We start from the raw sequence: 23,568 nt of genomic DNA, 5'->3' as shown, positions 1-23,568 counted from the left end.
TAGAAAGGTAAGACTAATGCTATTAAAATAGGAGTTGTGTGTTTTTATCTGTAGAACAATAAAAAAAGTTTATTAAGTTTGTTTTTTATATAGAATTTTTATCCAAAGCACTTTACAATAGTTAGCTAACGGTACAAACAATATTTGGAAAGATCATTAAGTGGTCCGCGGAGACTCTCAGCAATTTTCAAGTGATCCGTGAAAAAAAAAAAAGTTTGAGAACTACTGGGTTAGAGGGCTGATCTAAGATCAGTTGTCATTAGTTCACAGAACACAGGATAAATAGTGAATTGGACTCACACAGCATGTAAATCGCACATGTGCTCATGCCCACACATGTGGGGGTATAAATTGCAGCGTTCTTTTCATATCCTGATCATTATGAGATTTACAGGAGTAAGAAATACCACATCTGAAATGATGTTTTTGCCAAGACCACTAAGATTGTCATCATTTAACAGAAGTGAACTCTTTGATGGAGGGGAGGGGAAGGGAAAAAACTTCCCGAAATTTACTATGTTTGAGGCATATTCACTTGAAGAGGGAATGCTTTATCACTGAAGTTTCATAAGGCATAACCCTTCTCCCCAGATATAATCTATCATAATTTCCGCACTGGAAAAATTACTTGTTCATAAAAGCCAGGCATTTACTAGTATCCCTGATTTTAAAAAAACACCCATCTTAACGGGAGGGATAAGTGCCTAGTGAAATAAAAAGCCTTTATAAAAATAATACTGAATATGTGGAATTAAATTCCTGAAATGAAACAAGCTTAGGACACCTCAGTTCAGCCTCAACAGGCCCATGTTCCAAGTCATTTGGCACAAAGTGTAATACTTTTTTGGTCAGAGGAAATTACACTGAAAGCACAAAGAGACTGAATTCTTCTCTGACCCCAGAAGACGGTGCCTCCAGAACAGGGATGGGAATCCACTGCTGAAGTAGTGTGTGTGTGTGTGTGTGTGGTGAACTCAAGCCTGATCAGAGACTGACTGTCCTCAGATCCCATGAAGGGAAGGTCTCCAAAGTTAGAATGAGATACAAGATGAGCAATTCCTCTTGCATTCCAAGAGAGTGTCTTCGGAGACAGGTAAAAGTCCCTACCCCCCCAGCTTTCTGTGTAACACTGAACCAGTGCTCATGATGATGGTCATTGCTGTCTGGTCCTCTTCACGAAGATCTCATGCATATAATCCCAAAATCTTCCCTGATGAGATTCGTTATGGTGAATCATGGTGGTGAGAGCCTCACCCTGATCAAGACTCTGCCAATAATCCTGTAGCCACATCTCCTTCCAGCTGAAACATAGAAGAGGGAAAGCGCAACAAGCCATTAGAAAGTGAGGGGGTCTGAAGCTGAACCAACAATAAGACTGAATTCCTCTCTCACCTAAGAGAGGACTATGAAGGACAGAGGTTGGGGAAGTTCACTATTAAATATTGGAATTACTGAGCCACTGTGCTCTCTCTCTCCCTCTCAATCAGTGATTCTCAAACACTTTCTATTGGTGACCCCTTTCACAAAGCAAACCTCTGAGTGCAACCCCACCCTATAAATTAAAAACAAACTATTTTTAAGTGCTCAATTTATCACACATTTTTATTTAATTATTTTTTATAAATTATTTTTTTTAACTAGTTACTGTTTCATACTGGGAATGAGCACAAAGAAACTTTGTCAAAGCAGACTTAGTGGTTTGAGCATTGGCCTGCTAAACCCAGGGTTGTAAGTTCAATCCTTGAGGGGGCCATTTACGGAACTGGGGCAAAAATTGGGGATTGGTTCTGCTTTGAGCAGGAGTTTGGACTAGATGACCTCCTGAGGTCCCTTCCAACCCTGTTATTCTATGATTCTATGATTGCCACCTTTACTTCTGTGCTGCTGCTGGCAGCAGGCGCTGCCTTCAGAGCTGGGTGGCTGGAGAGCGGCAGCTGCTGGCCGGGCATCCAACTCTGAAGGCAGCACAGCCACCAGCAGTGCAGAACTGCAGAAGTAAGGGTGGCAATGCCACACTATGCCACCCTTACTTCTGTGTCACATTTGACCTTTGCACTTGGAGACATGGCTAAGGGGAGCAGGGACTAAAGCAAATTTTGGGGTGGCTATAGCCCCTGCAAGCCACCCCTCCCAGCACTGCCCCTGCCAGTGTGTCTGATTGTTAAATTATAAATTACCGCCCTTTTTTTTTTTTTTTTGGCCAATCTCAGTGTTCTGATTGGTCTGCGGTTTAATGCAGCTCTTCAGCTGCTGAACAATCAAGCCCTCCAATGTTGTCTCAGTACCATCCTTTTAGTCTCAAAACAACAAATCTGTGCACATGATACTACAATCCCCAGAGTTCCATTTCCTTAAAGCGGTGGGGATAAAAAAAAAATACACTTTGTTTAGGAACAACAATCACTGCATTATATGTTTACAATACTTCTGAAGTAAATACAGTACATTGCAACAGAAATGGGTGTGTAATTTTCTAAAATGCTAGATTTAAATTATATACTGTATAGCAGTTGCTCTTTCATGCAGGTGTTTGTGACCCCCATGTAATAACCTCATGACCCCGTTTGAGAACCCCAGCTCTAAATGTATCCTAAGAAATCTGCTACGTAAATTCCCTTCAGAAACCACAACACCTCACTACTGGCTTTGGAACTTGTTTAGATTTTGTGTTTGTGAATTTAGTGTTAGGGTAACATCAACAGCCTTGGAGAATGTAGTCCTCTAATAAAATAAAACCTTGCACATAATCCTAACCTGGAATGACCACCTCTAGGAGCATCGAAGTAGCTCTCTATGGCCCATATAGCGATAACTGGAGATGGGGTGAGACCACAAGTCATAGCAAACACTAAACAGCTATCAGATGGGAACAGCTTTTGGTCATAAGAAGCCTAGGCTGTATTTGAATTAGTAATCAAGAGAGGAAAGGCTTTGAATCCCATCAATCCCCTGAGCCTTCCAGTTACTCAGTTTTTTTTGGGGGGGGGGGCGGTTGGGGGGGTATACTAAGGTTCTCAAACTTTGTCATAGCATGGACTACATCTTAACATAAAGTGTGTGTATGGCAGCTCCCTTCCCATTCATGGTCATGTGGAGCACCTCCTCTCCCATTCATACTGTGACAGAGTACGCCAAAGCTTCATGTAAGTTGTCACTGAGGTCGTTCCATGACTAGCTAAACCTGGCAGGTTGTTCTTGATGATCCCTAACATTCAGCCTCTCATGGAACATGTTCCCTCCTCAGCCAAGCAAGACTACCACAGATTCTGGCCAAAAAAACTGAGTGGGATGCCATTTCAAACCTGCCCATATCAGCTACGCAGTACTTACTGCTCATCCACAATGCCACATTCATTTGTCTTCCTCCCCCCCCCCCCCCAAGATAATGAGTACAGCACTTCTGGCATCAATTCTACTCATCACAGGATGAAGAAACCTTCAAGGCTGTGTTGCCCAGAAGCAATCCTCACATATATAGTACAAAAGTCCCAAAGGAAGTGTACAGTGTGGTCAGAGAAATATTCTTTGTGAACATTCAAATGTGTATGTACATTCTAGACCAATAGAATTTGTTTTCCCATTATCAGTAATGTCACTTGTTAGGATATAGATATTCAGACCTGTCTGTAAAGGCCTATATTCTAAGAATTTAGGTGTATTCTTATCACTTGGCTAGTTAGGGGTATAAAAGAAAGAATCAAAATCACTGTCTGCCTGTGTAAGGTCCTTCTCTTACTGTGACAGTCTGAGGCCCTGTGCTTAGGCTAAGATCTTTGGCTAAGCAACAGAGGCAGCCATAAGCTGGGAAGCAACCGGTCACATCCTCACATTCCAAACTAATCACATTGAAAGAAGGTGCTATTGGGCTGTTAGGAATACAATCCTGTCCCGATAGTGCCTATCACCTCCAGAGAAAGGGAAGTGCCTAGAAGATGTAAAAGGAAACTTAGTTTGATAGCATCCTGTCTGGCAAGAACTCACTTATCAATAGCTGGGATGTGAAATCCTCACTTCTGTATTGTTTTGTCATTATAGTTCCCACTTTGCTATTGTTTGTCTGTATAATCTCTGTCTGGTTCTGTGATTGTTCCTGTCTGCTGTATAATTAATTTTGCTGGGTGTAAACTAATTAAGACGGTGGGATATAATTGGTTACATAATCATAGGTTTCAGAGTAACAGCCGTGTTAGTCTGTATTCGCAAAAAGAAAAGGAGTACTTGTGGCACCTTAGAGACTAACCAATTTATTTGAGCATGAGCTTTCGTGAGCTACAGCTCACTTCATCGGACGCATACCGTGGAAACTGCAGAAGACATTATATACACACAGGTTTCAGAGTAACAGCCGTGTTAGTCTGTATTCGCAAAAAGAAAAGGAGTACTTGTGGCACCTTAGAGACTAACCAATTTATTAGAGCATAAGCTTTAATGAAGTGAGCTGTAGCTCACGAAAGCTTATGCTCTAATAAATTGGTTAGTCTCTAAGGTGCCACAAGTACTCCTTTTCTTTTTTCTATATACACACAGAGACCATGAAACAATACCTCCTCCCCCCCGGGTCCTGCTGGTAATAGCTTATCTAAAGTAATCATCAAGTTGGGCCATTTCCAGCACAAATCCAGGTTTTCTCACCCTCCGCCCCCCCCCGCCCCCCCACAAACTCACTCTCCTGCTGGTAATATCCCATCCAAAGTGACCACTCTCCCTACAATGTGCATGATAATCAAGGTGGGCCATTTCCAGCACAAATCCAGGTTCTCTCACCCCCCCCACCCCCATACACACACAAACTCACTCTCCTGCTGGTAATAGCTTATCTAAAGTGATCATCAAGTTGGGCCATTTCCAACTTGTGCTGGTGAGGTGTGAGGCAGTGAGAGAACCTGGATTTGTGCAGGAAATGGCCCACCTTGATTATCATACACATTGTGAAGAGAGTGGTCACTTTGGATGGGCTATTACCAGCAGGAGAGTGAGTTTGTGTGTGTGTGTGGGGGGGGGGGGGGCGGAGGGTGAGAAAACCTGGATTTGTGCTGGAAATGGCCCAACTTGATGATTACTTTAGATAAGCTATTACCAGCAGGACAGTGGGGTGGGAGGAGGTATTGTTTCATGGTCTCTGTGTGTATATAATGTCTTCTGCAGTTTCCACGGTATGCATCTGATGAAGTGAGCTGTAGCTCACGAAAGCTCATGCCCAAATAAATTGGTTAGTCTCTAAGGTGCCACAAGTAGTCGGTTTTGTTTTTTTTTGCTGATACAGACTAACATGGCCACCAATCTGAAACCTGTCACAAAGGACTAAATGGACTGTGGAAATTTAAATGTTTCTCACAACTAGCAGTGGTTGCTTCAGAACGGATTTGAGTTACATTGCTGGTAAAGTGGAGGGAAGCTTACACTGCCTCTGCCCATGCTGAATCTGGCCTGTGGACAGAAGTCTCCAGCCTTTAGGACTGCCAGTCCAGTACCTTTCACCAGCATTGTGGAAAAGCAGGGACGGAGCCCAATCGTCCTGTTCTGATAGGTCAAACCCTTGCTTTAACCACTAACCAATGCTCTTTACGAATTCCCCCCACATGGCTGTACACAGCATACAGGACTCTTGCTTCCACCTCAGGGGTGTCATACATTTCAGGGCTGCTCTACATATGTAGTTTGAGAAGCATTTTGGGATCCTTCAGGGTGAAAAAGTATTATACAAACCTGTATTAATTGGGCTTTTAAAAAAATGATTTTGTAAAAACAACATTCATAAAATACCTGTCTCCTGCAGAGAGATCCTCAATGTTTCCAAAGCCAGGGGCTGGCATGGGACATCCCATGTGTGTGAACTGAGCTATGTGGGGTTCAGGAGCTGGCACTTTCCCACGAGATTTCTTATGATCCCTCTCACCAGCGACTCGGATGTTCTCCCTGTCACAGATGAAACACTCAAAGCCATTCAGGTAATTGGGCAAAGTCATGTCATTCACTCCCCACTCACGTCTCTCCATGTTCTCCAGCAGAAACTGGTTCGTAATGCCTCCTGGCTTCTTATACTCTAGATATTTCAAATACTCCTCTCCATTCCTGTCCAGGAAGTCAAGGAACTGTGCTAGTTCTTGGGGGCTTCCAAAATCATCCACGAGGATGATGGAGAGGTCATCAGGCATCCAGTCCCGCACAGATGGGGAGCCTCGGTATACAGGGATGGCACCCAAATGCATTGGACGCCACAGCTTCTCGGTCATGTAGTCATTGCATATGGCATTCTCCATGGCAAGATGAAACTTGTACCTGGAGATAAAGGTCATGAATTCAGAATCCTCTGTTGTGGCTGTAGAAGTGTCCCTCAGCCTCTCACTGGGAAGCTCTCGGTTATTCAGGCATTTACCATAGGAGTCTACCTAAAATAGTAATAATCATCTTTACAAAAGTAATTTCTCTGTTTTAAGCTTATTTTCAGTGGACAGTTTCCTTATATGATTCCTTCTGACCAGTTCCTAAGAATCTGAGCTTGGCCTCTCATTCCAACATGTTCCTTCTCAACAAGTGGAGTAAGCCAAAAAATTCTAAAATATCTAATATTCATTGGAGAATATTTTTACATTTCAACTCTCCTTCCTCTTCCAAGCACTCAATTCCTTTCCCAACAGGTTAAGAGGAATTCTGAAAGTCAATGGCACCTCCTTGTGTCCTGCAGCAGAACTGTGCCTCAGATGTTTAACCACAGCCAACAGACACAAGATGCAGAAAAACTTGGAGAAGTAGAAACGTTAAAAAACGGTACATTTATGTAGTGGGCAATGCAGAACAGGAGTTGGTGAGGAAGGGGATGAGGCTCATTTTTCCTGTAATTTTTTTCTTAACATAATACTATCACAGCACTTCCCAAATGCTGTATAGACATCAATTAATCCATATCAATCTGTAACCCACTAACCCCCCTTTTTTATCCTATGACTGCAGAGGAGTTAACGGGACACTCCACCTCGAAAGGTCCCTTAGAATATGTGCTAACTAGGTATGTTAAACAATCTGTTCCACCTTGTATTTAGCTGGGTCTGTGACGCTCAGAGTACCTTTCCCACACTTGAAAAGCTCTGTGTAGCTCGAAAGCTTGTCTATCTCATCAACAGAAGTTGGTGTCTGATCTCCTGGGACAGACACAGTTACAACAACACTGCATACAGTCTCAAAAACTGAGTTTAACAGCAGATCTTAGGCCTACAATACAAGATGTAATCCTGTCCAAACACAGTGGTTAGTAATTCTATAATTGAACAAGTGCTGAACATTATTTCTCCTTGTTTACAAGTACAGCTAAACTGTGTTCAGCTAACATGATTGCTGGCAAGAATGTTTATGCATTATTTAATCTCATAGGGTGACCCTGATTTTGACAAAAAGAAAAGGAGGACTTGTGGCACCTTAGAGACTAACCAATTTATTAGAGCATAAGCTTTCGTGAGCTACAGCTCACTTCCTCAGATGCATCTGAGCTGTAGCTCACGAAAGCTTATGCTCTAATAAATTGGTTAGTCTCTAAGGTGCCACAAGTCCTCCTTTTCTTTTTGCGAATACAGACTAACACGGCTGTTACTCTGAAACCTGATTTTGACAATAAGACAACTAGTTTTACCCTCAGGCAGGTCCTCAGTGTGCTTCCCTTCCCATTACAGCCCAATTACTTCATCAGTATGAGGTCAGATATGGGATGCTCAATGCCAGGTAGGCTAGACCTCAGCATTTTTTCTTCAGCCTGAGGGTCTAGACTGCTCCCCCTCATGTCAACCAGGTTACTAACTCAAGTTTACTCAGTCCCCACAGACAATCATAGCTATCAGCCCCTCTTGTGTCTCCAGGGTTTAACTTGTAATGACAGAGGCGCTGGAGCTCAAGCAATTTTTACACATTCGTAACTCATGCAGCAAGCCCAGAGGTGCCAGGGCTAAGAACGGCCAAGCCTGGCGGTACCGGGGCTCAGCCCTGGCACAAATTAAGCATGGAGCGTCTCCCCCACTCCTCTCGCTGCCTGCCCCGCAGGAGCCCGAGCAGTTACCTGGATGTGTTTCATGAGCTCCCGCACGTATCTGTCCCTGTCGGAAGGGACGTCGCAGTGGGACTGCATGTACAGCACCGGGGCATAGCCCTGCTGGCGCCACCGCTCCTTTTCCGCCAGCGGCAGGGCGGCCCGGCGCAGGTAGGCCAGGCTGGGCAGCCACTGCAGGGTCAGGGGATAGTCCGACTCCCTCCGGAAGGTGGCGGTGTAGTTGAAGAGGCGGATGCCGGGCCGGTGGGAGAGCAGGTAGTTGTTCATGGGGGACTCCTCGTGGAACAGCGCCCAGGTCTGGTGGGGCAGGCGCGGCAGCGGGGCCTCGTAGGCCCGGAAGTCCGTCCCGTAGAAGATAACGGCCTTGGTGCGCCGGTGCAGCGCCACGCGCCGGCGCCGGGTCACCAGGCAGGAGCGGCGCGCGCAGTCGATGCGCTCCGTGTCCCCCGGGAAGTGCGGGAAGAGGCCCGGGCTCCACCACAGCAGGATGGGCAGCTCCCGGTTGCGGCGGGTGTCGCCGTTCCCAGGGCCCCGGTACGAGGCCGCGACCACCGCCCCGAACTCCACCGGGGGCAGGCCTGTGCTGGGCTGGAAAGGGGAGCGGCCGCGGGGCTCGGGCGGCCCCTCCGCCGGCTCCCACTCTCCGGCTGCGAGCGGCCCGGCCCCCGCGGCCAACACCGCCAGCACCAAGCTCGCTGCAAGGCAACAGCGCAGCCGGGACGCCCGGCCCTGCCCGCCGCCCCGAACGCCCATGGCTGGCGGTTCCGCGCGGGCGCCTGCCAACCCCCCTCCCCTCGCTGCTAGCCCCCCTCCCCTCAGTCCGTCCCTGCGCTCTCCAGCCCAACTGTGCTGTGCCAGGGTTGCCAACTGTCCAATCACAAACCCAAACACCCTGTCCCTGGTCCCGCCCCTTCTCTAAGGCCCCGCCCCGTTCCTTCCGGCGCTCGCTCTTGCTCCAGCCGCACTCATTTTCGCCAGGCTGGGGTAGGAGAAGGGGCGCAGGGTGCAAGCTCCAGGAGGGGGTTCAGGGCTGGGGGTTCACCCCCTGGGGCGACTCCCAGTCAGCGGCGCAGCAGGGCTAAGGCAGGCTCCTGTGCCTGACCTGGCCCCAAGCCGCTCACAGAAGTAGCTGGCCCGTCTCTGTGGCTACTGGGGCGGCTCTGGACACTACCTCTACCTGCAGGCAGCGCCCCCGCAGCTCTCATTGGCCACAGTTCCTCGCTACCAGGAACTGTGGAGCTGGCGTTCAGGGTGGGGGCAGTATGCAGACACCCTCCCCCTGCCTCGCCTCCCCTTCCCCAGGGGCCACAGGGATGTGCTAGCTGCTTCCGGAAGCAGTATGGGGCCAGGGCAGGCAGGGAGCCTGCGTTAGCCCCGGTGGACTTTTAGCAGCCTAAAATCTCCCCGTTTGGCTTCAGTCACCTCTGGGAGATAGAGATCCATATTGGGAGACTCCCAGCAAAACTGGAAGGGTTGGCAACCTTAGCTGTGGTGCCTGCTCAGGCATTCGGGGCAGCCCCATAGAATATCAGGGTTGGAAGGGACCCCAGAAGGTCATCTAGTCCAACCCCCTGCTCAAAGCAGGACCAATTCCCAGTTAAATCATCCCAGCCAGGGCTTTGTCAAGCCTGACCTTAAAAACCTCTAAGGAAGGAGATTCTACCACCTCCCTAGGTAACGCATTCCAGTGTTTCACCACCCTCTTAGTGAAAAAGTTTTTCCTAATATCCAATCTAAACCTCCCCCACTGCAACTTGAGACCATTACTCCTCGTTCTGTCATCTGCTACCATTGAGAACAGTCTAGAGCCATCCTCTTTGGAACCCCCTTTCAGGTAGTTGAAAGCAGCTATCAAATCCCCCCTCATTCTTCTCTTCTGCAGGCTAAACAATCCCAGCTCCCTCAGCCTCTCCTCATAACTCATGTGTTCCAGTCCCCTAATCATTTTTGTTGCCCTTCGCTGGACTCTCTCCAATTTATCCACATCCTTCTTGAAGTGTGGGGCCCAAAACTGGACACAGTACTCCAGATGAGGCCTCACCAATGTCGAATAGAGGGGAACGATCACGTCCCTCGATCTGCTCGCTATGCCCCTACTTATACATCCCAAAATGCCATTGGCCTTCTTGGCAACAAGGGCACACTGCTGACTCATATCCAGCTTCTCATCCACTGTCACCCCTAGGTCCTTTTCTGCAGAACTGCTGCCTAGCCATTCGGTCCCTAGTCTGTAGCTGTGCATTGGGTTCTTCCGTCCTAAGTGCAGGACCCTGCACTTATCCTTATTGAACCTCATCAGATTCCTTTTGGCCCAATCTTCCAATTGGTCTAGGTCCTTCTGTATCCTATCCCTCCCCTCCAGCGTATCTACCACTCCTCCCAGTTTAGTATCATCCGCAAATTTGCTGAGAGTGCAATCCACACCATCTTCCAGATCATTTATGAAGATATTGAATAAAACCGGCCCCAGGACCGACCCTTGGGGCACTCCACTTGATACCGGCTGCCAACTAGACATGGAGCCATTGATCACTACCCGTTGAGCCCGACAATTTAGCCAGCTTTCTACCCACCTTATAGTGCATTCATCCAGCCCATACTTCCTTAACTTGCTGACAAGAATACTATGGGAGACAGTGTCAAAAGCTTTGCTAAAGTCAAGAAACAATACATCCACTGCTTTCCCTTCATCCACAGAACCAGTAATCTCATCATAAAAGGCGATTAGATTAGTCAGGCATGACCTTCCCTTGGTGAATCCATGCTGGCTGTTCCTGATCACTTTCCTCTCATGCAAGTGCTTCAGGATTGATTCTTTGAGGACCTGCTCCATGATTTTTCCAGGGACTGAGGTGAGGCTGACTGGCCTGTAGTTCCCAGGATCTTCCTTCTTCCCTTTTTTAAAGATTGGCACTACATTAGCCTTTTTCCAGTCATCCGGGACTTCCCCGGTTCGCCACGAGTTTTCAAAGATAATGGCCAGTGGCTCTGCAATCACAGCCGCCAATTCCTTCAGCACTCTCGGATGCAACTCGTCCGGCCCCAGGGACTTGTGCACGTCCAGCTTTTCTAAATAGTCCCTAACTGCCTCTATCTCCACAGAGGGCTGGCCATCTCTTCCGCATTTTGTGATGCCCAGCGCAGCAGTCTGGGAGCTGACCTTGTTAGTGAAAACAGAGGCAAAAAAAGCATTGAGTACATTAGCTTTTTCCACATCCTCTGTCACTAGGTTGCCTCCCTCATTCAGTAAGGGGCCCACACATGTTCTTGCATGAACATACGGGGTTGGTCCCAGGCTATGAAAGAGACATCATGGGCAAGGTAATCATCTTTAGATACAAGCATTGGAGCTACACCAAGCTCTTCTTCAGGTTTGGGGAAGGAAATCTGAGCCCTGGTCTATGCTACAAATTTATGTCAGTATGTCACTCAGTGGTATGGAAAATCCACACCCTGAGCACCACAGTTATACCAACCTAACTCCAAGTTTAGATAGCACTATGTTGACAGGGGGGCTTCTCCTGTTAACATAGCGACCACCTCTTAGGGAGGCAGAGTACCCACACCAACGGGAGAAGCTCTTCCATTGGTATAGGTCGTGTTGTCACTAAGCACTGCAGTGGACAATGAAGGTTAGACTGTTATGCAAAAGGGGCTTGAAAGGAGCCATTAGCAGGCAAGTGTGTGTTACAAATTGTTGTAATGAGGCATGAAACGAGTGTTGCCCTGAGTCTGTGGTTTTTAGTATATCACGGTCTGCCAACCCCAGACCCCTTAATTACTAATTGGTGGTCTGGTCAACAATGATCCGTACTTCTCATGGCTCATGTTTTACAGACATCAGTGTAATCTCAGGCTTTGACTATAACATAATCAAGGAGGTTCCAGTGTTTGGCCCAAGGATGTTTCCAAGTGGTCTTAAATTTGTTACTCTGCCTAAAGATGTTATTTGTGATGAGCAGGTCATGCTCCACACAGCCGCTGAGGAGGAAAATACCTTTGGGGTTTACTTTTCCCTCCCATCCCTTCTTTGCCTACTGTGCTGCTCCGGAGGTGGAAGTCCTGTCTAATTCTGGCATTGAAATCTCCCAGGAGGATGAGTTTGTCTGCCTTAGGTGGGGCTGTAAGGACTGCATTGAGAGCTCTATAAAGCTGCTCCTTGTTGTCGTCATCATCATCGATTGTTGGTGTGACATTGCGCTCTATATGATTTTATAAAAATATGCTAATGAGTGTGAATATAATGTAACCAGAATATGCTTCATGCAAAAGGTCTTTTGTAAGGTATCATTACAAAGCTTACAATCTACTGCGTGTGGTCATCCTATTTGTATAAATGTATCACTCTTATAACTGAAACTAGAAATATGAAATATAACTCTGAGGGCCTATTGTAGTTATGCAGAGTGTGGGCCATTAATGGTGGTTTGGAATCTTAATGGTTCCCATTAACCAGGACAATTGACTGTAGCTGGCTCTGTTTTACTTGTAAGTCTTCTTGTATACCTGTGGACTGGCAAGTGGGTAATGAAGTCTTACAGTGACATGTGATCATGGCACCTGAACTGGAATCCATCTTTAACCTGGTGCTTTTCCATTAAGAAGGAGGGGTGGGAACCCAGAGGGACAAAGGATTCCTGCCTTATGCAGAAGATATATAAGTGGGTGGAACAGAACAAATGGGACATCCGTCATGAACTGGAACAAGGGCTGTACCAAGGGAAAGAATTGTGTCCAGACTAGGAAGGCATCCAGTCTGTGAAAGAAACTTATTGAAACATCGCTGAGGGTGAGATTTTATCTGTATTCAGTTTTATTACTGTACTAGACTTGCGTGTTCTATTTTATTTTGCTTGGTAATTCACTTTGTTCTGTCTTGTATTACTTGGAACCACTAAATCCTACTGTCTGTATTTAATAAAATCACTTTTTACTAATTAACCAAGAGTATATATTAATACCTGGGGGGGCAAACAGCTGTGCATACACCCTCTATAACACTGATAGAGCGGAACAATTTATGAGTTTACCCTGTATAAAGCTTATACAGGGTAAAATGGATTTATTTGGGGTTTGGACCCCATGGGGAGTTGGGCATCAGAGTGTTAAAGACAGGAACACGTCTTAAGTTGATTTCAGTTTAAGCCTACAGCTGTTAGTGGACGTGGTTCAGACCTGGGTCTAGGTTTGCAGCAGGCTAGCGGTTCTGGCTCGAACCAGGCAGGGCACTGAAGTCCCAAGCTAGGAGGGCAGGGAAAGCAGGGGCAGAAATAGTCTTGGCACATTAGTTGGCAGTACCCAAGGGGGTTTCTGTGATCCAACCCGCCACAGTTGGGGCATATGCACTGATGACCCTGGCATAGTGGTTGTTGGTGAGCTTGAGCCAAAGAATCATAAGATATTCCTGATACCAATGGGAAGATCCAAAAGCTGACTTGCAATCTTATTTTTGATGGCAAACTCAATCCTGTGAATTAGTCTCTCTTCAGGTGGCCTTCCTTTTCTAAAGACGGTGTAGCCAACTCCATCCTCTTTTAATTGGCCCTCATTGGCCCAGTGGGTCTCACTCAAGGCTGCAATATCAATGGTGAGTCTTGCCAGTTCTCTGGTAATTATGGAAGTTCTTTCTGGGCATTCACTGTGCTGAGAGTCCAGAAGGGTGTAGATATTCCAGATGGCGAAATTCATTGTCTTCTATCTCTTGTTTTGGCCATGGAGTTGAGTGATCCCACTGGATCTGGCCATCCAGTCAGAAGCCTGCAGCTTGCTCCACAACACTGCACACGCCCAGAATAAACCAAAGCAGTACAATGTCAAAGCACTTCAAGACCAAGCCAGCTAAGAGACGTTCCAGCAACACGTGTCTGAGAAACTCTCCAACTTGCCTGACATTGTCATTGACATTCAAGAGCACTGGCATCAACTTAAAAATACCATTCACAGTGCATGTGCTGAAACCATAGGATACTCCAATCATCAGCACCAAGACTGATTTGATGAAAACAATGAGAAAATCCTAGCATTAATTCAACAGAAAAGAAGTGCATTCTGTCACTGGCAAAATGATTCCTCTATTCAATGAAAACACAAGGCCTAGCACCTGCTCAAAGCTGAAGTCCAAAGAAGGCTATGTGACATCAAAAACAAGTGATGACAAGAGAAGGCCTCTGAGATCCAGGGTGTGACGTTATTGACATGAACTGTGACCACATAGATCATTGTTGCAACCAGCATCCTATAGTTGCACCAAATCTTGTATGAAGGAGGTCAAGTAAGGTGTCTATGAAAAGGTTAAGATTTGCTGGTTATGATTATGCTACCTGTATGTATGTATCATTTTTGTATTTCAAGTTATATGTATTGGCTCTATATCTGTTTCAAATGTTGGCTTATGGGGTAACGCCCACAAAGTAATCGGCCAGATATACCATGTAAGATATCTGGAAAAATGTTATTTCCCAAATATGAAAATCTTCTTTATATGTTTGTATCGCCTTTGTGTTATGAGTTATAGGGCTTGGCTACACTTACAAGTTAGAGCGCATTAAAGCAGCCCTGGGCGCCCTAATCCCTGACACGTCCACACTGGCAAGGCATGTAGAGTGCCCGGACTTTACGGCTGGAGTGCTCCTGGTAATCCACCTCCACGAGAAGCATAAAGCTTGCTGTGCCCCAGTTGAAACGCCCGGGCGTCAGTTTGAATGAGGTGTTGCATTACTGCGCTGTGATTGGCCTCCGGAAACGTCCCATAATCTTCCAAAGTCAAGTGGCCACTCTTCTCATTGTTTTGAAATCTGCAGGAATGCGGATATCCTGGTTCAAAGCTCCATTTCTGACAACCGCTGCTTATCTGCTCTGGGACAAAGCAAACCATTACTGTGAAATGCTGTGTGTGTGAGAGAGAGAGAGAGAGAGAGGCGGGGGGAGGAAGGTCTTCTGCTGTCTCAATTTACAAGACAGCATGCTGACATGCTCTTAGCCTCCCCAAAACCCACTCTCTTCCCCCCCCCCACACAACACACTTCCTGTCACACTCCCCCCCCATTTGAAAAGCATGTTGCAGCCACTTGCACACTGGGATAGCTACCACAATCCACTGTTCTTTGTGGCATTGCAAAAGCTGCTAATGTCGCCACGCCAGTGCACTTCCAGCTATGTGTGTAAACACACGACAACATTTTCCCTGCTGTGGTCTCCAAAGGCTGGTTTAACTCCCAGCGCTCTACATCTGCAAGTGTAGCCATGCCCATAGATATGTATGTCTGTATTTCAAACTTGTGCTATGCTTCTGGGTGACACCCCCGACAGTTTGGCATTAGCACTTCCGAGCCTGCTTGATGGCCTATTAAGGACCATCAGCTATACAATTGACCCATTAAGAGAAGGCAGATACACCTTATGACTCAGCAAGGTATGCAGGAACATGCCCTGGAGAGAACTCTTATGGCTTGGCTACACTTGCGAGTTAGAGTGCATTAAAGCAGCCCCAGGTGCCCTAACTCATGATGTGTCCACACTGGCAAGGCATGTAGAGCGCCTGGACTCTGCGGCTGGAGTGCTCCTGGTAATCCACCTCAACACGAAGCATAATGATTGCTGCGCTGGAGTGCCACCAGCGTGGATGCTCTGATCAGCCTCCAGAAGTATCCCACAATGCCTGTTCTAGCCACTCTGGTCATCCCTTTGAACTCTGCTGCCCTGCCTTCAGGTGACCAACCATCGGACCCGCCCTTTAAATTATCTGGGAATTTTGAAAATCCCCTTCCTGTTTGCTCAGCAAGGCGTGGAGTGCTCTCAGCCAATCTTTCCAGGTGACCATGCCTCCATGCACCAGGCGATCCCCAGTATGGAACAATAGCGAAATGCTGGACCTCATCAGTGTTTTGGGGGAGGAAGCTGTCCAGTCCCAGTTGCACTCCATATGTAGGAATTACGATACCCTCGGGAAAATATCAAGGGACATGATGGAAAGGGACCATGACCGGGACACACTGCAGTGCAGGGTTAAAGTGAAGGAGCTGCGGAATGCCTACCACAAAGCCCGCGAGGCAAACCGCCACTCCAATGCTAGCCCCACGACCTGCTGTTTCTACAAAGAGCTGGACACAATACTTGGGGGCGATCCCACCTCCACTCCCAAAAACACTATGGACACTTCAGAGCCCAGTTCAACAGGCAGGAGGAGGAGGAAAATGGGAGTGAGAGTGCTAAGAAGGAGGGGGACAGCCCGGCATCCCTAGATGCATGCAGCCAAGAGCTGTTCTCAAGCTAGGTGGAAGGTAGCCAGTCGCAGCAGACGGTGCTTGGGGAAGGACAAACACCAGAAGAGGTGCCCAGTAAGTGGCTTTTATTTTGGGAAGGAAGTTGTTCGGTGTGGGCTCTTGGGGCGAGGAGTGTTAGGGCTGCATGCATGACTAGATGCGGAAGAGCGTTGATGTGCTCTCTCACATTATGGTAATGGGCCTTAGTGATCTCTTCAAAGGTCTGATGCAGAAATGGACAATCTTCTTGTACAGGTTCCTTGGCAGAGCTACTATGCTCCTTGGCCCAGTAAGGCTAACATATCCGCGCCACTGTGCCGTGAAAGGCAGGGGAACCATTGCTGCACACAGGCAAGGTGCATATGGGCCAGGGTGGAAGCCATATTGTAGGAGAAGACCCTCCCTTGCTTCCCAGGTCACTCTCAGCAGCGAGATATCTTCCAGGATGAACTCCTGTGGAAAAGGTGGGGACAGTATTCAGTATATGGGCCCCCTGCAGTTGTTGGCTCTCCTTAAGGCACAGAACCCCAGAGGACAGTACAGCCATGAAACAATCAGTTCCCCTTGCCCCTGTGCTTACTCACCCTTTTAGGGCTCCTGTGGGTTATGTGCGCTCGCTTTGGGATGGGCAATTTCTGCTATTATGTAGACTGTGCTTGTCTACTTTAAGTACAGCCAAATCATTGCTCTGTCTGGTGTGAACAATGCTGCCTCTGTTAAGTGTTGCACTTTGGCTTTACAGATGCAACCTTGAGATCCCAGCCATCCTTATCAACGGCCAAAAGACTCCAAAGAATCAGGCAGTGGCCACATAGAAGCAAAGAGGACTTGCTGCGTGAAGTAATGCAGCAGGCCCTTAATGAAAATCAAAAAGTGCAAGAGTGGCAGGAGAGTGAAATGCGGATCACCGGCACCAAACCATGGAGTGGCTGCTAAGCATCATTGAGCATCAAGCGAACTTGATACAGGCGCTCGTAGCAATGCAGGCGGAGCACTACCACCCGCAGCCCTTGTCCCAGACATCTTTCCCTTATGCCCCCATGTCACCACCAACCCACTTTCCCCAACATCCGGGTTCTTATCACCACCAGCTGCCTCCAACACCTGTATCTTCACCACCCAGACCTGCAAACTTACCCTCTTCACTCAACCCCCATCACCATGCATTTTAGCCATCCAGAAGTGCAGCACTCATTGCACAGCACTCCAGCTAGGAAGGCTGAATATAATAACAGGACATATGCAAATATGTGATTGTACCATTCCCCCCCCACCCCACCCCCTTGCCCTTTCTGTTTCCCAAGCAGTTGTGTTTCTGTTCAATAAATGAATTTTTTGGCTTTGAAAACATTCTTTATTATTGCATTAAGTAAAACATACTTTAGCCCAGGAAAGCAACAGGCACTGCACGTCACACAGATTCCTACTAACATTGGAACCACTGCACTTCACTCCAGTGCAGGGCACCAAACATTACTGGTAGCTTTCAGCCTCAAATTGCTTCCTCAAGACATCCCTAATCCTTGAAGCCCCGCACTGGACCCCTCTAATAGCCCTGCTCTCAGGCTGTTCAAATTCAGCCTGCAGGTGTTGAACCTCAGAGATCCATGCCTGAGTGAATCTTTCACCCTTCCCTTCACAAATGTTATGGAGGGTACAGCACGCAGATATAATTGTGAGGATGTTGTCATCGGCTAGGTCCAGCTTGTCATATAGACAGCGCCAGCAGTCCTTTAAACGGCCAAAAGCACATTCCAGTCATTCTGCACCGATTCATCCTATTGTTGAACTGCTCCTTGCTGCTGTCAAGGCTCCCTGCAAACTTGCATCTACACGATTCCAACAGTCAACTTTCCCACTCCAAATTGGTTAGCAACCGATCGGTAGATATCTGGAGTTGCCAGCTTCCAGATTGCAATCGCCACCCGCTTCGCCACCAGCAGTGCAGCTCTCAACCTCTTGTCCTTGCGCTGCAGGGTGGGGGCAAGCTCAGCACACAGTCCCATAAAGGTGGTTTTTCTCATGCGAAAGTTCTGCAGTCACTGCTGGTCATCCCAGACTTGCATGACGATGTGATCCCACCACTCAGTGCTTGTTTCCTGAGCCCAAAAGCGGTGTTCCACTGCGGTGAGCATGTCCATGCATGCCACAAGCAATCTTGTGTCGTAAGCATTATGCTAGTCAACATCGTCTGACTCCTCACTGTCAGTTTATAGCTTAAGGAGTAACTCAAATACCATTCGTGACGTGCTGGCGAGACCCATCAGCATATTCCTCAGCAGTTTGGGCTCCATTCCTGCAGACTGAAAGGGAAGACAGCATGCACAGTACAAAAAATATTGAAAGATGGTGCCAAATGTGGACGGAAGCACAGGGATTGCTGGGATGTGAAGCGATGCATCATGGGGTGTTGGGACAGGACCCAGAATGTCCTGCACTCCCCTGCCCCCTTCCCACAAGCCACAGCACCAGAATGGGAAGAGGTGCTCTGTGGGTTAGCTGCCCATAATGCACCGTTCCCAATACCACTGCAAGTGCCGCAAACGTGGACACGCCAGTGCGCTTGCAGCTGACAGTGTGAACATACTGCAGCGCTTTCCCTACTGCACTGAGGGCTGGTTTAACTCACAGCACTCTACATCTGCAAGTGTAGCCATGCCCTAAGGCAGAGGTGGGGAAACTACGACCCGCGTGACCATCTTACTCGGCCCCTGAGCTCCTGGCCAGGGAGGCTAGCCCCTGGCCCCTCCCCTGCTGCCACGCGGGCAGCATTCTGTGCAGCAGGGCTGTGCGCTCATTCTGGGCAGCATGGCAGTGTGTCTGGCTCCAGCCAGGTGGCGCGGCAGCCAGACTTGCTGCTCTGAGCGGCATGGTAGGGGAGCCGGGGGGAAGTTCAATAAGGGGCAAGTGGTTACGGGGGGGGGGGGCGGAGGTTCGGTGGGGGGAGGGTGGTCAGGGGATGGGAAACAGGAGGCGGTTGGATAGGGCAGAGGTTCTGGGGGGGCAGTCAGGGGATGGGGAGCGGGGGGGTTAGATAGAGGGTGGGGTCCTGGGGGTCCCAGGAGGGGGCGGTCAGGGGACAAGGAGCAGGGGGGTTTGGATGGGTGGGAGGGTGTGAGGGGGGCAGTCAGGGGGCAGGAAGTGGGAGGATAGGGGGAGGGGGCCAGGCTGTTTGGGGAGGCACAGCCTTCCCTACCCCCATACAGTTTTGCACCCTGATGTGGCTCACAGGCCAAAAAGTTTGCCCACCCCTGCCCTAAGGCTTCCAAGCCATGTGCTGGGCAGCTTGTGTTTGAAACAGGAAGCACACGCCGCATGACAAGAGACTACAAAAGGCAGCTGCATCTTTTCCATTTGGTCTTCAATCCTGCTTCTGACCTCTGGAGGAACTGTGCTTGAAACTGAAGCTCTGAACAAAGGACTGAACGACCCATCCAAGCTGGGATGTTTGTACTTCTGATGATTTAAACCAATCAAGTCTCTGTAATCCCATCAAGCCTGATACAAGCCTGAACTAAGAAGTTTGCAATTGTTGTATTTGATTTCATTTGACCAATTTTAACTCATCTATATTTCTTTCTTTTTATGAATAAACCTTTAGATTTTAGATTCTAAATGATTGGCAACAGCATGATTTGTGAGTAAGATCTGACTGGTATATTGACCTGGGTCTGGGGCTTTTCTTTTACTGGGGTATTGGTTTTCATAACCATTCATCCACATAAGGAGTGGCGCTGGTGGTGATACTGGGAAACTGGAGTGTCTGAAGGAACTGCTTTTTTGACTTCTGGTTAGCCAGTGGGGTGAAACCAAAGTCCTTTCTGTTTGGCTGGTTTGGTGTGCCTTAGCATTGAAGGAACCCCAGCCTTGGGCTGTGACTGCCCTGCTCTATGCAATTTGTCCTGACTTTATACACTCAGTAGTGTCCTGCCAAGGGCCACTTTGTTACACAGGGTTTTGTAGACCAGGATGGCATGGGAAGCTTCTTTCAAACAACAAAAGCTATATATGGGCCAAGCTTCAAAGGCCTGACCCTCTTACATTCCCAGGATGGCTGCACCCTCAAGAACAATGCAGCCATTAAACAATGCTGGAAGGAGCACTTTGAGAGCCTACTAAACCGCGAATCCACAGTCTCTGAAGACACCATCCAGTTTATTCCACTACGTTCAGCAATGGAACACCTTGCTGATCCTCCATCTTCTGAGGAAGTCCAGCATGCCATCACCCAGACAAAAAAATCACAAGGCACAAGGCCCAGAAAGCATCCCTGATGTGGTTTTTAAAGCTGGTGGAACAATACTCCAGCACAAACTCTGCCAACTTCTCAACAAAATCTGGACCTGCGAAGAAATTCCACCTGACTTTAAGAATGCCAATATTGTTACAATATTCAAGAAAATGGGCAAATCTGTGTGTGGGAACTACAAAGGTATTGCCCTTCTATCACAGGAGAGATCCTTGCCCCCAGATCCTACTAAACCATCTCCTTCCCCTTGCCAAGGAACTCCTCCCCAAATCAGTGTGGCTTCAGGCCATCCCGAGGCACAACTGACATGATCTTCGTGGCATGACAGATTCAGAAGTACAGAAAGCAACACTAGGAACAGTTCATGGCATTCATTGACCTAACCAAGGCCTTTGACTATCAATCTTGACGCCCTATGGAAGGTGCTGTCTAGGTTTGGCTATCCACAGAAATTCATCAGATTCCTCCATGATGGGATGACTGCCACCACTCTGTGCAATGGCTCAGAGACTGAACCATTCATCATTTGCACCGATGTCAAGCAGGGCTGTGTCACTGCTCCAATCCTCTTCTCTATTTACCTTGCCATGATCCTGATTCTCTTCCGCAACCGCCTTCCTGACAGAATCAGGATTGAGTATCGTATGGATGGTCAACTCCTCAATCTCAGTCTCCAAACAAAATCCAAGATCACGAGAATTGGCATCACTGACCTTCAGTATGCAGATGATAGTCATTCTTGCGCACACAGAGGCCGACTTGCAAAGCACCCTAAATCTTTTTGCGTATGCCTATTCCAGCCTGGCTCTTCCTCTCAACATCAGGAAAACCAAGGTACTCTACCAACCTTCACCTGCACAAACTACTCTTCGTACTCCACAAATCACCATTAGCGGAGAACCCCTGGAAAATGTGGACCATTTTCCATACGTTGGCAGCCATCTCTCCCAAACAGCCAACATTGACACAGAAATTGAATACAGGATCCACTGTGCCAGCACATCCTTTGGAAGACTACTCAAATGAGTCTTCAATGATCGGGATTTGCAAACAGGCACCAAGATCTTGGTTTACAAGGCAGCTGTCATCCCCATCTTCTTTATGGGTGAGAGATCTGGGTAACCTACAGACGACATTTCAAGCTGCTGGAGTGGTTCCAGTAGTGCTGCCACGGGAGGATTCTCAGGATCAGCTGTGAAGACCGATGCCCTAACATCAGCGTTCTCTCTGCAGACAACCTCAGCAGTGTAGAAGCGCAGGTCATGAAACACCAACTCCACTGGGCTGGCCACTATGTACGTGTGCCTGACACTCGCCTCTGAAGCAAATAATCTTCTCAGTTAAGTCAGGGAAGAAGGTCTTGTGGAGGGCAGCAGAAGCACTTCAAAAACATATGGAAAATACACCTTAAAAAGGGAGGCATCAACCCAACAAACTGGGAGGACTTGGCACGGAACAGAACACAGTGGTGCCACACCATACACCAAGCCAAAGCTCACTTTGAGGAGAGCAGACATGCTCATGAGACAGAGAAGCCACAAAAGAGGAAAGAAAGGGCACAACACTCCAGCCAACAATTATGTCTCCTCCAAGATTACACCTGCCACTTCTGTGGGAAAATCTGCAGGGCATAAACTGCGCTCCTCAGCCACCTAAAAACTCACCAATGAGCCCCCCTTGGCAGACATCATCCTCGCATCGAGGGATAGCCAAAGGTTTTTAGTATCTAACAGCACTATGAATTTAAGTTCCCAGTCTTGTCTTTTGAAGGCATTGTGCAGGGTTCCTTTGAGGACAAGTATTGAAAGATCAGATATAAAGTGATCACTTTGTGAAAAGTGTTTGCCTACAGGTAAAATGTTTGTTTTATTTTTGTGTATGAATTTATTACCTTATCTACTTTGTCTCTGAAAATAGATGGGCTGTTTAGAAAGGAGACTAATAAAATGAGGGGATATGTCCAAGGTTAAAATAAAAAGACTGGTACAGAGAACAGCCAATCAGATCCTCTTTTTTTGATCTCTGATAACACAAGAACAATCTGATGGTTCATTACAACAATCTGTAACCCACTTAAACCCTTTTTTCTCCCCCTTCCTGCCTATGACAGGACATTTCACCTTGAATGGTCCCTTGAAATGTGTTAACTACTTCTGCTAAGCAATCTGTTCCACCTTGTATTTAGCTGTAACATACATTTCCCAGACCTGAAAAAGAGCACTATGTAGCTCAAACGTTTGTTTCTCCCACCACCAGAAGTTGGTCCAATGAAAGATATTACCTCACCCACCTTGTCTCTCTAATTTAAAGGCAACACATTTACGACCAATTTAAAAAAAACCCACAATGCCATCTCTTATCACTGAGGCCAAAAGCTTAGTGGGATTCAATAAGGATTAGACATTTTTATTAACATCCACACTTACATAGGAGCACTTGAAATTGTATAAAGGGTGTAATGCTCATTTTTCAGGGTATACATCAACCCCGTCTCAGGATAAGAAAATTCATCTGCTAGCAGTGGATTCCATAATTGTTTCTTACACTTTCTTCTGAAGCAGCTGGTACTGGCTGCTGTTAGAAGATAATGGGTTAGAGCAGTGATACTCAGACTGAGGCTCACGAGCCGTAAGAGTCTCGTTAATGTGTCTCCTGCAGCTCTTTGCAGCACATAATATAAAAACACAGATTGGATAATAATTTATATCAGTTATTAACCAATCAGGATGCTTTTACTATGTTAACATACTATAGATAAAATAATAATACTTGGCCATTTTGCTGTGAGAATAATTTATATATATAAAATACAAACTAAATATTTCCCATCATACTGTTTAAATATGAATATATAGTACTATAGTAAATGAAACAATGAATTTACACAATTCTTTTGAGTAATGTTGAATGCTAATTTGGCTCCTAAACCACTGAGGTCTGAGTATCACTGGGCTAGAGGGTCTGACACAATGAGGAAAACAAATTGTTACATTGTAACAAAGAAAAAAACAAATATACTGTGG

The 23,568-nt window shown here is 47.2% G+C and overlaps 1 protein-coding gene across 1 annotated transcript; it reads right to left on the bottom strand.

Moving 5' to 3' along the window:
- Positions 1-201: 201 nt before the first annotated feature.
- Positions 202-8,823, bottom strand: POFUT4 (protein O-fucosyltransferase 4). The gene is made up of 3 exons (XM_073352863.2): positions 8,045-8,823; positions 5,764-6,389; positions 202-1,301 (listed from the first exon to the last, which is right to left on the bottom strand). Exons 1-3 carry the CDS (start codon positions 8,786-8,788, stop codon positions 1,154-1,156), a joined length of 1,518 nt encoding a protein of 505 aa, XP_073208964.1. The 5' UTR covers positions 8,789-8,823; the 3' UTR covers positions 202-1,153.
- Positions 8,824-23,568: the final 14,745 nt, after the last annotated feature.

Source organism: Lepidochelys kempii, chromosome 7 (genome assembly GCF_965140285.1).
Source record: "Lepidochelys kempii isolate rLepKem1 chromosome 7, rLepKem1.hap1, whole genome shotgun sequence".
Taxonomy (NCBI): Eukaryota; Metazoa; Chordata; order Testudines; family Cheloniidae; genus Lepidochelys; species Lepidochelys kempii.
This window is presented reverse-complemented; position numbering and strand designations above follow the sequence as displayed.